Source organism: Cantharellus anzutake (genome assembly GCF_015039405.1).
Source record: "Cantharellus anzutake strain C23 chromosome Unknown EI90scaffold_109, whole genome shotgun sequence".
Lineage (NCBI taxonomy): Eukaryota > Fungi > Basidiomycota > Agaricomycetes > Cantharellales > Hydnaceae > Cantharellus > Cantharellus anzutake.
Window position 1 is genome coordinate 258,276 of NW_024067059.1, and position 15,867 is coordinate 274,142.

Here is a 15,867-nt window from a genome sequence, read left to right on the forward strand (position 1 = left end):
CAGCTTGTTGACCCAGTTAGCCCCTATGTTGCGAATTTTCTCGGATGCAACCGCGCTCATTGAGTATAAGCGCTGAAGAGTTGAGCTATTCGCGACTGCAAGTCCGATGCGGCCAGTGATGGATTGTAATGACTTTGAAGAATTCTCAGAGAACATGAGTAATCCCATGATGCTCTGGAATTTGTTTAACCCTTTATTACGAAAGTACAACAGCACCATCAGCACAATGGTGCATCCCTCACACGATCATCAGTTAATTCGCTAGCAAGTACTGAATCGTTCACTCACTAAATAGGGATCTCGTACGTGATTCGACCCACGTCCCTTCCCAGAGTCCCTTAATTTCGCTTCTTTCAGCTGCTCCGCCCTCTCCCCACCAACTGCAATCCATGTTAACAACATCCAGGTCACAGGTGCGACGCTGAGGGCCATCTTCTGGACTGTGTTAACAGAGAAGTCTAGGACCGTATCCCAGCTAAATCGGCTTGTCGCGGTGTCTCTTGCACGCAAGTAAGGGCTTTTGAGAAGAGCCCTGACTTCTGTCTCCAGCCGGTCAACAACGCGTGCAATAAAGTACTCCTGTAGCTTGCTGTACGTGTTCTTGATGTCTGAATGAGTTCCTGGCTGAGAACTCATCATTGGAATAGCGTATTCTGGCAGTGTGTCATAGGTGGGTTCATACGATTGCTGGGGCCGGGCCCATGGATGACTGTATAATGCATGGACGATGTCAACAGGGTGGTTCTTCACGGTACGTCCCCCTATGAACCACTTGAGCATCTCCTTTGCTGATGTACTTAAGTGCGTGGTATCCCCAAAAAGCGTAATGAGAAACTCGCCGAGTGTGATATCCCGCGATCTCAGTATCGACAGTATCAGTTCTACTGTTGCCAGAGGCTTGGGCCTGGGCTGGCTGCCCAGCAGGTATAATTGCTCGGGGGCAGAGCTATAACATGAAGGGCACCTCGAGGTACTTTGCCATTCATCACACTCCGTCGGTGTCTGGGAAGAACTGGATGCCATCCATTCCGACTCGATGGTATTGAATGCGTTGCAGCTCCTGGCTTGGTCTTCTCTGTTAAGCCGCTTTGATGGTGAGAGTGGTTCTGGTGGGCTTCCAATGAACTCTGCCCGTTGGTTGGCGATAACAGCAGTTCTTCCTGAATTCTCGCAGATTTTTTTCACTGGAGAATCCTGGTCCTCTGCAGCTTTGCGCTTGGGACGGCCCCGTGATGGAATTGAGGTAGCAGGGCTGTAAGTTTCATTGGGGTGAGGTCTAGAAAATATTTTTTGTTGTCTATAGCCTGCAAGATTCCCAGTCTGACCAGGCGTGTAGAATATCGGTAGAGAAGGGATCTTGACTTGGAATGCATCCATTGTGGGATCGAGAAAAGAATTTGCACTTGTTTGTACTGTAAATATAAACAAATATCTTTCATCCCGAAGTTCTCCTTCCATTCACTTAAACTGTATTGCTTAAGTAACCCATGGCAACTGTGAGGACCCTTTCTCGACTGTGACAACCATTCAGTAAAAATCCGCATTCATCAACTGGGGTTTGGTTCCAGCCTCTCTTTATTGTTACGAAGTCAGAGAGGCTGGAGTCCTGCCTAAGATCCTCCAATCATCAAGACCTCATTCTCACTTTGAGGCAAAAAATCAAAGCGAGGGATGGTGGTCATTGTGTGGCATAAGATCAAAGTGAGGGGTGGTTGTTGTTGTGTGAAATCTCTCAATTTCTGGCACCTCGTTCCCACCTTGCTGCATTGGATGAAAGTGTAGGACAATGGATGTGTGGGACTTGCCAGCTGTTACTGTTAGGTACAGGTCAGCAAACGGGGACGACTGGCAAGGACAAGGCTCCGGGGTTGGGCTTTGGCCTCAGCGACTCCAAGAGAGCGCTGTGCCCACCTACTATCTCAGTGCCCACATTTCGAAGTGGCTTGGGGCTGCCTTGTTAGGGGGACTAAACCATGTCGATATTCAGACTAAAGTTATACTAATGTATTATACATGTATATATAGTCAGAAAACCAAATGGGTCAGGTGATGAATTAACAAACAGAAACAGAAACAAGGGCTGGCATCTGGGTCAGAATGCATGGTCGTGACAGTTACCAGCAAAACTGATCTGTCTGATTCATGCAGCAACTCACTAGGGGTCTCTGGAATTGTTAGAACTGGGCGAGGGTGGACAATTCTGGAGGGGAACCGGAGACTTAGCAAGGAGGGACCTTGGCCTCAGCAACTCATGCGGAGTGCTGTGCCATTGCTGTTTGTCCATTTGGTCCTTAATTTCAGAAGCAGTGAGCAGGAAGTCTCTAGGGGGCATTTCTGGTCGATTTTAGACTGAGGGCCTAAAACAAGTATGTACAAGTGCCTGTATATAATGGAGGGATGAAAGCACAAGGAAGTCAAAGGGGGTCCGAATTGGAACAAAGGCATCCAAACGGAGACAAAGGGGTGATGGAAACAGAGTGGTACCGAAGGTCATGGGTTAGACTCTGTGGTAAATCTGAAAGGAGATAGGGAGGGTGAAGCCCAGAGGGGCAGGAGGATGAGGTGAAGTGGGGATGGTGACTAACTGGCTAAAATGGAAGGAAGCAGTAGTCCAAATAAGGATGAGGGGAAATCGCGAAAGATACATTACAAGCGGCAAAAGTGCCAAGTATGGTCCATGAAGCTCAGAGGTTGCAGAGCTTACGGAGGTTGCAGAGGCAGGGTTGAAAGTCCAAGGAATATTGGCAATGGTGTTTACGTAGAATGAGGTCACCAATGCAATGGACTTAAGCTGAGGTCGGGTCAAAGTCTGAGGTTGGGACCATGACAGAGTCTCGGAGTGAAGGTATGGGCAGTGTCTGAGTACAAGGTATGGGACGGCAGTGGGAGGTCGTAACTTGGCAGAGGTTTGGCGGAAGAGGGTCTGAAGGAGGAGAGTGATGAGAGGAGTGGGGAGAGGAGTGGGAGGAGGAATGGTGTTCGGTCCGAAGGTGGATATCGGAGTGGACGGGGGTAGGGTGGGACTCCAGAGGTGGTGAAGCGGAGGTTCTGGGAGTCGGATTGGGATTGGGTATGTATGGATACGACAGGAATGGTCATTTCGTTTGCCTGGCTGGTCCCAGCTGTCGTTTCTGGCATTGTTTTCACTTCATGTTTGCTCATGACTGGGACCTTCTGTCCAGGCTTAGCTCTCACCTGTTTAGGCTTACTCGATATCCTCTTCGACCTAGTCCTTGTCTGTTTGGGACTTGGATAACTTGATGTCCCCTGGTCATTGACACTAGTCGCTTCTGGTGAGTCTGCCTTGTGTTTTTCTGGATGTCCTGCTTGAATGCTGGGGGCCACTATCTTGGCAACTGCCCTGCATACCTGATCTTCAGGCAATACATAAGATCAAACCTCACCCTTTGGGTCTGGAGCCCAGTGTACTACCTCGTGTTCCACATATTCCTCTGGACAATGGTACCTCAGCTCTAGCCTTCAAACATTTACTGATATACCCTTACCTTCGGTCATTGTCTCAACTCTCAACCTCTGGGCTGGAATGGTGTGAGAGAGTTGCAACAAGCAATGGGCAGTTTCATGTGGTGTCCAATTGGATGGCAGTGACTTATCCAAGCATGGTACTCCACAATGCCACCTGGCAAATCAGAGGTGATGCTCAAGTAAGAGGGGGAGAATGTTGGCACCCTTCCAGTTGTCCTGCACCTTGTCAGCTGAGCCCACTTTATCACCTAGTGTGTATATCAGTTGGTGATCACCCAGGCTCAACCTGAAGACATACTGATTAACATCCAAAGTTGTTTAGCACACGACTTGCAGCGCTCCGTGGGCTTACCAAACTCCTTGTTGATTTCAATAGCGAAGCCATCCTCGTTTTTCATCACTGGTGTATAGAAGTCCACATTATCCTCATCTATAGCCCTTGACTTCACGCATACATTGCTGCCACCTGGATACCTCTCTAAGTCATCATTAAAATGGACAGTTTTTTTGGCATGTTGCATGATAGCCTTCATAAGGCCTGATATGCTATGTTCCTCATTCTCAGACTTCACAGGGGCCTTGAAATCACCAAGGTGATGGAGGAAAGCTCTACAGCAAGTTAGCATAAGCAGCAGGAAAGAGACTTTTGTTTGGCAGCATTGGGCTGATAAGGGCTGAGGAAACATTATAAGTAGGCTCCTTGTGCATTGCCATATCTATCCTGCTCACCTGAATGCTGATACTCCATCATAGAGGGACCTCATACTTTGTGGGGCCTGTTGAGTGAAGGGTAATCCAAATGCTTTCACTAGTTCAGCGATGAATGGTGAACTGGTGAATGCAATGGTTGACTCTTGTGGTGGCACTGCTTCATCGGAAGTGAAGCCCACAAGGGCAATGCCAACAGGGTAAATCAAGCTGAGCATAGAAGCCTATCATGTCACTATTTTGTCAAAATAGATCTGCAATAATATTGATCCCCAACTTCACCTGAGCAGCATATCTGCCAGTCAGCTTTTGTAGCAAGTAAAAGCCCTTTTCAGGTCGTGTTTCCCTCTCGTCTTTTGGTAGGATTGCATCCCCATAATGCATGAGCAACTTGTCATAAAAAGCCTTTACTTCATTGGCCCTCTCAGGGTATTTCTCTTCAATCTTCAATTGCTCTGCCTTACAAAGGTTTCCTGCCTCTGAGCTATCTTTCCCAGCTGAAAGGGGAAATATTGAGTGTGTGAGAGTGTGACCGTGTTGCAAACTTATGGTGCAATTTCAACCACGCCTGCCAAGCTGTTTGTCCTACCTCACTCGGAACATGTGGATGAAAATGTTCCATGGCCTCCTGAGGCGACTTGCCATGTTTCTTTGCATATGCGGCAATGCATGTCTCTAGGAAAACTGTCCGGAATGTTGAGGATAACTGAGTGGCTTGGAGCTGTTTAGATAATGATTCACCTTCGAAATTAAGTCATTTGTCAGTGAGACAGCATCAAATATGTCCCCAATTGTTCCAATAGTTTGGGGGAGTGTATGTCCCCACCCGTGCTGTGCAACATCCTGAACTATGTTTTCCAGGGAGGGAAGCGGCTGAAAGTTGGCTCTGTGGGCCATTGTACAGTTGAAACCGTGATAGGCCATACCTGAGATAACCCATAACCTGCCATATGTCAGGGACGCATCCAGGGTAGAGGGGGTCCGGATGTAGCACCTGGCAGAGGGGCCCTCGCAGGGTGTAAATTGGGCATGCATACTGGCAGGCCCAGGATGGGACAGCAGTCCCTGGGCCACTCAGACTGAAGTGGAAAAGGTGAGAAGAAGGTTACTTCTTCGGTTCCCACTTCAGGTACATTTATGTACATGTGGCTTGAGTCACATGATGGGTGCCATGTCATCCTCGGAGACAGCCACAGCCATCTGGGTGTCCCCACAGGGGATCCTGAGAGCATCCACTGCAGGCGTGCGTGCTGGGCACAGCAGGAAGCCGTCTGGGGTGTCTGGGCTGGACAGGTCAATAGTACATTGATACAAAGGAAAGTGGTCCATGTAGATAGAAGGAATAAACAGGAAGAGAATGATGGGAAGAATGAAATAAAGAAAAGAGAAGAAAGAGAGAAAAGAAAGAAAGAAAGAGGGAGGAAGGAGGAAGGAGAGGGATGGGCAGTGGGGCAGTGGGTGAGGTGTGGCCAGGTGGGTCCAGGTGGACCTAGGTCAGGTGGGTGTGCCCTGACATCACCCCCTCCTTAAGCCGCTTTGCCTCGAAGCGGCCAGGTGGTTCTCCCTCTCTCTCCCTGGGGCTAGGGGATGTGTCCTGTAAAATTCCTCAATCCGGTCGGGGGCATGGGCTAAGTGGTCCTGCTGGAGCCATTAGTTCTCTGAGCTTGGCCAACCAACGAACTTTACCAGATACCAGAGTTTCTGGCATAGCCACTTAGAGTCCAATACCTTCTCGACCTTGTACTCCTCTTCTCCATCTATGAGTTCCAGGCCTGGGTGGGGGTCAGTGGGTTGTTCTGCGATATCATCCAGGCAGTGTGGCCTGATGTTCATTATGGACATGACTGGGTGAACTCCCTTCTGTCGTGCGGTGAGTTGGAGTTTGACAGTGGCTGGGGAAACGACTTTGACGATCTTGAAGGGGCCAAGCCATTTGTGGTCCAGCTTTTTGGTTGGACAGTTGGTCATGTAATTCTGGGCACTGAGCCAGACTTGGTCACCTTCTCGATATTTTGGGGGCATTTCACAGTCTCGGTCGTAGTAATGGGCCATCTCGTCCACTGCGTGTTCCAGTGCAGCCTTCGCCTCCTCCTGCATTTTCATCATCCTTGACGAAAACGCATTGGCAGCTTCCACTTTGGACATACAGGTGGGTTCCGGCCCCATTCTGGGGTGTTGGCTGGTGTCGAGTTTGAAAGGGGTTTGGTGGGTGGATGAGTGGATGCAGTTGTTGTAGGAGAATTCCGCTAGTGGGAGCCAATCTGCCCAGTCGTCCTGTCAATGGTTGACAAACACCCGGAGGTAGGCTTCAATCTCTTGGTTGACCTGCTCAGTCTGTCCATCCGTCTGGGGGTGGTAGGGCATTGAGGGGGTCAGTGTGATGCCTAGGAGGTCCGCGAGCTCCTTCGAGAAGCGGGAGACGAAGGCTGTGAGGTCTTAGGGTGGCTCAGCACACAAGGCCGTAAGTGATACAAGATAGTGTATTTTACGGTGGTGTGTAAGCAGTTACCCGGAGGTTCCCGCTTGCCCACGTGACTATATGTATCTAATTTACATGTGACTCGGGGTTCGGGGCTATTGCCCTGACATTCTCCCCCTTGCGTTGCATTTGCGACGCATACAAGGTTGATAGTGAATAAAACAGAGTTTTAATAGTTGATTTACATTGAGTTTGGAATTATCAATGAGTGTTTTGTTGTCGCCACTTTAAAGTGGGCAATTTTGTAGTGAAGAAAAGAGAGGGGGTTTAAGGAATGAATGAGTGTGGGCCGTTACTTTGAAGTGAACGGCGATACATTGGTATCGCAGGGAGAGAAGAGAAAAAATGGTGGAGTTTGTCGAAAATGAATTTCGACCCAAAGGTTGTATGTTTTTGGTGTTCCTCACTTGTTCTGTGAGGGTTCATGTGTAAGTGGTGTTTACACACAAGCGGTGGTGGATGTGGGTCTTTTGACGGAGTGGAGATTTCCGCAATTGTTACTTGCGGTTCCTCGCATACAGTATTGTGTGCGGGGCCTCGAGTTGGGGGAAGGTGTTTTCACGGGCGCCTCGATGGCGTATTACCGTGTCACTTTCCCTTCTCTCAAGGGTGGATTCATTGCCCCGGAGGAGGGTTTTCCTCCGGGTTGTTCATCTGGACATCCGATTGCTGCGTCGGATGTGATGACGTAGCCTGGGCTACATTGTCGGGCTGTGGGCTCGACGAAGTGGGTGCTCCCTGGGTGGGAGCGGGTTGTTGTGTTCCTGAGCTGCTTGGCTCAGGTGTAGAGTACGGTAGGTCTACTGTTCTTCCTGTGGGGAAGGATGGTCGTTGGGCTGGTTGTCCAGCACGGAGACTTGCATCTCTTTCCCGGTATTTGGAAGCTTTCGCTTCCCGCTCTGCAGTTCTTGCGGCACGTTCCTCAGGAGTCCTGAGTGGTTTGAACTGGGACTTTAAGTAGGCAGCTTTGCCTAGACTTTCCCAGGAGATTTTTCCCTTATTCTCTGGGGAATTATATTCCTCCGCGAGTCTTGCGATACTCGGGAGTCCCAAGAAGTATTTCTCGGTTTCCTTCGCTTTTTTCGCAAAGGGTTCTGTGTACCTTGCTGCTTTTGAAGGCGGCTTCGGCCTGTTCGTACCAGTGTACAAATTCTTTCCCACTCACGCTTGTCCACCAAGCGTATGCGGCGTCATGCGCCGCTTCTGACCCCGCTATTCTCCTCATGGGGAAGTTGGGGTCGATTGTTATGTCGACTGGAGCTTCGACTTTGCCGAACTCATTGAGTTCGGCGGTCTCGTATAGCATGTGGACACTTCCCTGCAGGGTAGCTTGCCCATAGGGTGCTGAGGTACTCAGCGGCCCGCCGCCTCTGGCAGTGGTCCCCGTTTTAGGGTCTGCTGTCGGTTGCCTACCGCTCTCCCTCTTCCCCTCAACATGGGTTTGCCCCTCTGAGGGCAGGCCCTTATGCAACCCGGACAGGGTCGCCTGCCCACGGGGTGGCGGGATAGTCGGTGCCCCACCCCTTGATGCGCTAGTCCCCATGTGGGGTCGCGTCTCATGAGGCCCGGAACCGTATCCCCTCCCCCTGACCTGGGAGGCCCCCGTCATGATGGGTTTGGCAGCGAGGTCTGCCAGTGCGCATGCCTCTCTGAGCTCGTGTTTCAGTAATTCGATCTCCCTTTTTTGGAGATCGACTTCTCTCTCTGTGTCTTTCAGAGAGTCAAAGATGCCCTCAGCATCTCTTCGTGCTCTGTTGTATTCGTGCCTCCAGTGGGCGCAATGGTCGCAGGCGTCTTCTGACGCCCTCGAGTTATCAGACCGTGCCCGTTTGGACGGTCTGGACGAGGAGCCGCTGTCACTCCCTCGTCTCCCTCCTACGAGGGACTTCATCTCTTTCAGCTCCTCACGGAGCTGACCTGTCTGAGCAGCTACCGCTGACGCGATAGCTGATTCCCAGCCTGCATTTGGCTGGGGTGTTGTTGGACCTGGGCTGAATTGGCTAATCCAGGGGTTGATCTGGCCAGGGAAGTTCCCTGGGGAGTATGCCTGGGGCTGCAGCAGCAAATGCTGCCCCTGGAATGGCGCTTGTTGTGCCATCAGTGCAGTTTGCACCGCGTATGGTTGGAAGCCTCTTTGGGGAGGCTGGGGGTATGCGGTGCCTGTTAGCAATGCGGATGGTTGTTGGTTTGCAGCACTCATTTGTGCTGCGTGCATCATGTAATCCATGGTGCTTATCTGCACCTGGTGTTGTTGTTGTTCCGGGGAGCCTTGCTCCCCGGGTTGTCGTATTTCGATATCCGGTGGTTTGTTTGGATCGAACCGAGGGTTGCCTCCCCCAGAGAACGACATTTCGTCGTTATGTTACTCATGGTGGTGGGAGGGGTTTTCGTTCTTGCGTGCATGGGATTCGCCACAGATGTGTGTTCTTTTGCACGTGAGCCTGTGGTTCACGTGGTCTAGGCAGGTTACTCGCCTAGCCCATGTGATTTCTAGTACATGGTGTGGCTGTCCGGGCGAGTTACTCGCCCAGAACTTTCCCACGCTCTTGGCTGTGGGCCATCGTCCCTCGGCTTTACTTCCTCCACCTCCGTTTTTGGGGGCGTAGTGATGCCGAGAGTTCCCTGTCTTCTTTGATAGGGAGTTTTTCTGGTTCCCTTACATTTTGTAAGGTGAGGTACTCGTCCAGGTGGACGAGGTCGTTGCAATTTCCTAGGGGTTCCCATGTGGTGTCCCCTAGTTCCCATTTAACCTTAAACCAGAGTTCGTTGTGAACCCACGCGTGGTTTAGGATTTCGCGAACTACTGCTTCGCAATCGGGGTCTTCCCCAAAATCGTAGAATATGTTTACTTCCCTATTTGGGAAGATTTCCTGGTCATTCGGCTCGTGAGGTACGAGCTGGGATACATGGAATCTTGGGTGGATTCCGCGTTGTTCAAGTTGTGGTGGCAACTTGAGGATGTAGTTTGACGTTTCTGGAAATGTTTCCAGAATTTCGTAAGGTCCTATGTATAAGGGCTTTAGTTTTCCTGCCCTGCCTTTGGGTAGGTTCAGCTTATCCGTGGATAAGTATGTGAGCTCGCCTTTTCCTTTTCTCAAAGGCGGGTCCGGGCGTCTTGTCTTATTCGCCTGGATTGTTTGAGCAGCGCGATTATGTATTATCGCATTGTGTGCTGCCATGAGGTTTTCCTTCGCTTTTTGAGCGAAGTCATTTACTCCCGGGTAGTCTGAGAGTGGTGCTGTTAGGCACATCTTTGGCATATGGCCGTAGATTAATTCGAACGGGGCAAATCCTGTCGATGTGTTCGAGCTCGCATTGATCGCGAATTCCGCCATCGACAGTTTCGCTGCCCAGTCGCGTTGGTCTGGTCTAACCATCGCACGTAGTATTTGTACTACTTTTTGTATCATTCTTTCCGCTTGGCCGTCACCTTGCGGGTGGAATGCAGTTGTGAATTTCAACTGTACACCGAGTATTCGGTGTAGTTCGTGCCAAAATTTTGACGTGAATTTTGAGTCTCGATCTGATATGATCGAGTGTGGTAGACCATGGAGTCTTACAACTTCATGAAGAAATACAAATGCTAGTTCTAGTGCGTTTGTTGTTGTCTGTATTGGAATTAGGTGGACGTTGGACGTCAACCTACAGATGATTACCCAGAGGTAATCATATCCCAAGCTTGTTGGGAATGACCTGTGAAGTCCATGGCTATTGACGACCATGGTGTCTCTGGGGTCGGGAGTGGGTGAAGCATTCCGGGATTTCTCCTGGTGCTTTTCTTTGTCGTTTGACAAGTTCCGCAAGACCTGCAGAACTTGTGGGTATCCTTTCTCATCGACTTCCACCAGAAGTGTCGACGGAGGGTTTCCACTGTTTTCTTGGATCCTAGGTGTCCAAGTGTTTCGTGGATGTTCTCGAGGATTATTCCCCGAATGGACTTCCTTTCGTAGTTTCCTTTCGGGACTACTATTTGGGTCGTTCCTCCTTCTCCAAGTTGGGTTATCAGCCTGTCTTTTATGGAGAAGTTTTTGAAATTCCCCGGGTTCTCTAGGATTTCCCGGTGGATCTGGCTTTTCAAGTATCCAGATTTTATTGCCTCAATGAGGTCTTTTTCTTCGAATTGTTTTCAAAGGTTCTCTTCTGGAGTTATGATTTCTTCCAGATTTTGGGCGCTCCCCCTAGAGTTTCCTCTAGGTTATCACTCCCCCCGAGAGCTTCCTCTAGGGTGTTTTTTGCGCATATCGCTGCAAGTCTCTTTCTCTCTGAGTTTTTACTCAGGGTACTGCTTAGTAGCAGTTCTTTGTATTCCTCGATTCTGTCGGGGATAATGTCTTCTGCATTTTTGTCCAGGTGGATGTCCGCCGACACATAATCGTCGAAATGCAGATCCTCGTCCATTGACGAGTCGTAGTATCGTGAGAGTGCATCTGCCACTTTGTTTTTGTGGCCTTCCACGTATTTTATTTCGCAATTGAAGCTTGCGAAAAAGGCTTGCCATCTCAGGTGTCTCCCTGAGTTGTGGTTTTTCGCTTTGAAATATTCCAAAGCTTTGTGGTCCGTGATTACTGTGAATTCACGGCCTCCCATGAGGTCGTCTTGCCATCTCATGAGTGCTTCGAGGACACCCAGTGCCTCGAGCTCGTAGGCGAAGTACCTATGTTGTGTGTTGGTGAACTTTTTGGACATGAATGCGGCCGGGCGGCAAGTCTGCCACCTTTCGCCTTGTCCAATTAATGCACCCATGCCCGCTGGGCATGCGTCTGTTATGACCCAGATGTGGAGTTTGGTCCTCTCTTCTTCTGAGAGGCTTTCCGGTGGGTTCCACTGGACGGGTTTCAGGATCGGAGCCCTGCATGCTAGATGTTTGATTTCGTCGAAGCATTTCTGGTGGAGTGGTGTCCACCTGAATGTCTGCTTGTTTGAGCAGATTGTTTGCAGTGGTCCTGTGTAACCGCTGACGTTTGGCATGAATATCGATAGATATTCTACCATTCCCAGGAATCTTAGGACTCCTGTGTGGTCTACTGGCTCCCGCCAGTTGCGGATTTTTTCCATTTTATCCGCTTGAGCATGGATGCCCTGTTCGTCCACTCGGCTTCCTAGAACGTCTAGGATTGGGGCAAATGGCTGGAATTTTTTCCGGCTTATGTAGAATTTCGCCCCTTTTAGGCGAGTGAATAACCACAATAGTGCTTTATTGTGGTTTTCCACCAAGCTTGTGCTGGTGAATATATCGTCGAACCAGACATGTAGGCGTCTGCCTACTTCTCCTCATAGTTCCCAGGTCAGTGCATGCTGGAAGGTGCAGGGAGCGTTGCAGTCTCCTTGCTGCATCGTGTTCGAGTTGTACGTCCCGTGGGGCGTGGAGAATGTCGTCCTATGGACGTCTTCTGGATCCACGCGTATTTGTTCGTACGCATCCGACATATCGATCTTGGATCGGTATGTTGCTCTGGCGACTGATTCTTGGATCAGTCGCATGTCTGGCATTGGTGTGACATCGAGGATCGTGTTTGAGTTACGGTTCCTCACGTCTATTACTGTGCGCAAAGATCCATCTGCTTTGCGGATGCACAGTAGCGGGCATGCTCGCTCGCTGTTCACAGGATACCACCATCCTGCTTTTACATAGCGATCTATTTTGGTTGCTAGTGCTTCCTGCAGTGCTGCGGGACATCTCGGGGTGTTTTCCCGAAATTTCTTGTTCGGATCCTTCAACGGGATTCGATGGTTCACCTCCCTCAAGGGAGGCATTTCTAATGGCGCTGGCGCCATTACGGTTTCAAATTTTTCTCTCCACCACTCCCTGAGTATTTCGAACTCGGGGTTGTTCATGGAGAGACCTTCCAGGTGTGGTACGTCTGGAAGTTCTAGTCCTTCCGGACTAGGATTGGGCCAACCTTCAGGGTATTTTCTTGTGATTACCCTGAGGTGTGTTTCAATCCCACCTCCCTGTCAGGGGGGCTTCTTTTTTGGTTGTTCTCGGGCTCTTGCTCGAGTTTTCCATCCGTGTGATCTCGTCACATGGTCTTCGCTTATTCCAAGGGTGTCTATGTTGCCCTTGTTCACCGTTCTCACTTTGTGGGACCGGAAGTCTAAGCTTACCTGGTTTTTGTTTAACCAGGGGGCGCCGAAGATGGCGTCGTATCTGTTGATGTTAATTACATCGAAGTAGTGTTTTTCTACGTGGCCGTTGATCTCAACGTCCACGTTGGTTCTGAACAGGATTGTGATCTTGTTCCTTTCGTCCCCATTTGAAGGACGACTGGGTTCTCCAATTGGAGAATTGGGATGTGGACCGCACAGACAAAGTCCGGCGATAACGCGTCCGTTTCGGCTCCACTATCGAATAGCGCATAGGCTTTTATGCCTGCTATTTTTATGTGAGCCGTTAGCGTTCTCTTCGTTGAGAGCGGTCTGTTTGCAGGGTATTTTCCCGCGTCTTTTGAGATGCAGAATTTCGCATCAAACAAGGGGGACTGGGTTTCGATGGACTTTTGGTCCTTCCCTTTGTCCTTGTTTTCCTTGGGTACTTTGGTGTATTTCCCCAAGGCGTCTTTTCTTGGTGCTTCCACCAAGGCTTTGGCGACTTTTTCGTCTGCCATGTTTTCTAACTGGTGTGCTACAGCCAGTTTGATTTTATAATTTATGTCATCGTGGTTGATGACTGACATTGGGCCCATTCTTATGGTCCCGATGTTGACTTCCTCACCCTCTGAGTTGGGTGAGTATTGAGGTCCTTCATATGGGTCCTCTACTTCGAAGCTTGATGCTTCGGAGTTACCAGAGTTGTTCTCTGGTTTCTCATCTGATGAGCCTTTCGACTCTTCATCCGTTGAGTTCGCGATCTCCATGGCAGCTATGCGCCTTGGTTTTTCATCGCTCGTTATATTGTGTCTTGGGCAATCTTTCGTTTGCCCTATTTTGCCGCATTTGCCGCAAATTGGAACTGACTTTTGGTCAGTTTTCCTCGAGTTTTTCGAGGATGTATCCTCTTTCCATCTGGGTTTCAGCTCTTCCGCCTTCTTTCCTGATGGGAGGGCTCTGCCACGGCTCGTGGTTGCCGTGGTAGTTGTTCTGGTATAGTAACCTGATTTGTAGGCTGAAGACATCTTCAGCCCGTCAATTATCTCGTCTACACGAGATATTGCTTTTAACATCTCCTCGTTTGAGGAGAAGTCTGCTCTGATTCTATCATGAGCAATCATTTCCCTCTTCCATTCGAGGGGAATGTAGTTTAGGAACCTGGCGTTGAAGGATGCCTGGTCTGGCGGCGTCACCATCTGGGACGCTGCTTTTGACAGTTCTAAGTAGAACTGTTTTAGGCCTTTTTCCGCTTCGTATTTGACGTTGCGGTATTTCTTTGTCGCGTTCAACGCGGCGGAGGCTTTGATGAAGGTTCTCATCAATATGTTGAGAACTTCGAGGAACATGCCCTCGTCTCCTCTGAGGAGAGTTTTGTCTCGGAGTCTAATTCCGAGGTCAAACGCGGGTCCCCCTAGTCCACGAATCAAGCAGTCCAGGTGGACTTCGTCGAATTGGGACCTTTGCATCCTCACGAGGCGAGGAATCCCAGTAGTTCTGTGAACCACTGCCAGAACGATTCCATGTCGTTCTCCCCTGACCATTTCTTGTCAGGGAATGCCGGCCCATTCTTTAGGGCTTCTGGCTTCACTCCTTCTGGGTAGGGAGTGAGTATTCTCACTTCAGCCATTCTTATGGCCTTTTCGTACCATTTCTCCAGGTACTCTTCTTGCTCCCCTGCCTTTGCAGGGTCGCTATCCAATGGAGATCTCTCCTTGGGGGGGTTTTTGCTGGGGGAAATCTTCCTCGCAGCGTTTCTTTGGTTTCAGGCGAATTCGCCTGAAGTTGTATTTGTATTCTCTCATTGTTTTGAGAGGGTGTGAATGAGTTACCTCTCTGTTCGAGAGGTCCGTCATAATTGGATGTTTGGCCGAACCTTTGGTACGTGCCAATTCTCCTTCTAATCTCTGAACGATGCCTTCTTTCGCATTGTCTTCTCCTATCCTTGGAGAAGGATCTCCTTAGCGTCTCTGTCGAGTCGCTGTGATATTCCAGTGTGCTTTCACTGGTGGTTCTTTTCGTGAATTTTTCACGAGTTCTATTTATGTCCTGGACCGTGGTCCAGGGGTGTTTATTTGTTTCCTCACTTTTTTGTGAGGAGTTTATTTCCTTCAGCAAATCTGTTTGTTCGCTGATTTTTTCTGTCAACGCGTCGATTGCGTTGGCCATTCTTTCTAGAGTTATCTCTAGACGAGCCGTGCTATTATGGTTCGTTTCCTCGATCTTTTTCTGGATCGAGTTTATCGCGTTTATTATGCGCGATTCCTGGTTTTCCAGGAGGAAGTTTGGTTGGGCGAGCAGTGACTCTCCCCAGTTGACATTTCCGCTTCTGGGGGTTCCAGAATGGGTTCTTGGAGTGAACACTCCACGCTCGCTTTGTTTTGGCGAGGCCGTTGCGGAGGGTGCTTCCCTTTCATAGAGGGGTCTGTTCGCTTGGTTTCTCCTTATTTTTACGTAAGGCTTCCTCAGCGAACTCCCTCATTTCAGTTCGCCTCCTCTTCATTATCTTGGAGACCTCCTCCAAAGTTGGCGACCTTGCCTTGTCTGGCATGGTGTGTGGGAGTGTAAACAGTGGAGGTTCTTTTGGAGCTTCCGCGCTCTGAGAGATCCTGCTCTCAGGGCGTATTTTCGCGCCTTCTCGGGCTTTCAGCCTGAGAAGAAGTTGATCTTCACTTTCCGTCTCCATTCAGACGGAACTGGAACAAGTCCAGTAGTTTTTTGGATAGCCGACACAGGGGTTCTTCCCTTTGTTTCCCTTTGTCTGCCTTTGGGGCTTGACTTGGGGACGTGATGGGGAACTCCAGGGATAGTGGGGCCCTGGGGTTTCCTGCGGCTCTATCCGATCAGCTTTTTGGGCTGATCGTTGGGCACTTACGCGTTTTTCGCGCAAGTCGATCACTCGTGAGGAGGTAAGGGATCTTCCCCAGCTTGGGTTAGATCGGTTTGTTGTGGAGTTCTGGGGTATTTTGCCCGCACTTACTCCACGTAAGTTTCTAAAGCCTTCAGGGACCAGCCCTGAAGTGGTTGCTAATTCCGGATCGCGTTGATCCTCGTCGTCGTCTGACGACGGCTTTTGGTTTGAATCTCCCATGATGGGAGATTGCGGTTTA

General features: G+C 49.8%; 2 protein-coding genes across 2 annotated transcripts; both read right to left on the reverse strand.

Annotated features, from left to right (window-relative positions):
• Positions 1 to 249: 249 nt before the first annotated feature.
• EI90DRAFT_3021352 (uncharacterized protein) lies at positions 250 to 1,377 on the reverse strand (the record flags this gene model as incomplete). Its single annotated transcript, XM_039057638.1, has 2 exons — positions 250 to 261; positions 289 to 1,377. 2 exons carry the CDS (start codon positions 1,375 to 1,377, stop codon positions 250 to 252), a joined length of 1,101 nt encoding a protein of 366 aa, XP_038909487.1.
• A 2,271-nt stretch (positions 1,378 to 3,648) lies between these two features.
• EI90DRAFT_3293507 (uncharacterized protein) lies at positions 3,649 to 5,036 on the reverse strand (the record flags this gene model as incomplete). The annotated part of the gene is made up of 6 exons (XM_039067383.1): positions 3,649 to 3,734; positions 3,839 to 4,095; positions 4,216 to 4,418; positions 4,477 to 4,691; positions 4,789 to 4,935; positions 5,021 to 5,036. 6 exons carry the CDS (start codon positions 5,034 to 5,036, stop codon positions 3,649 to 3,651), a joined length of 924 nt encoding a protein of 307 aa, XP_038909488.1.
• Between the last annotated feature and the right edge of the window lie 10,831 nt (positions 5,037 to 15,867).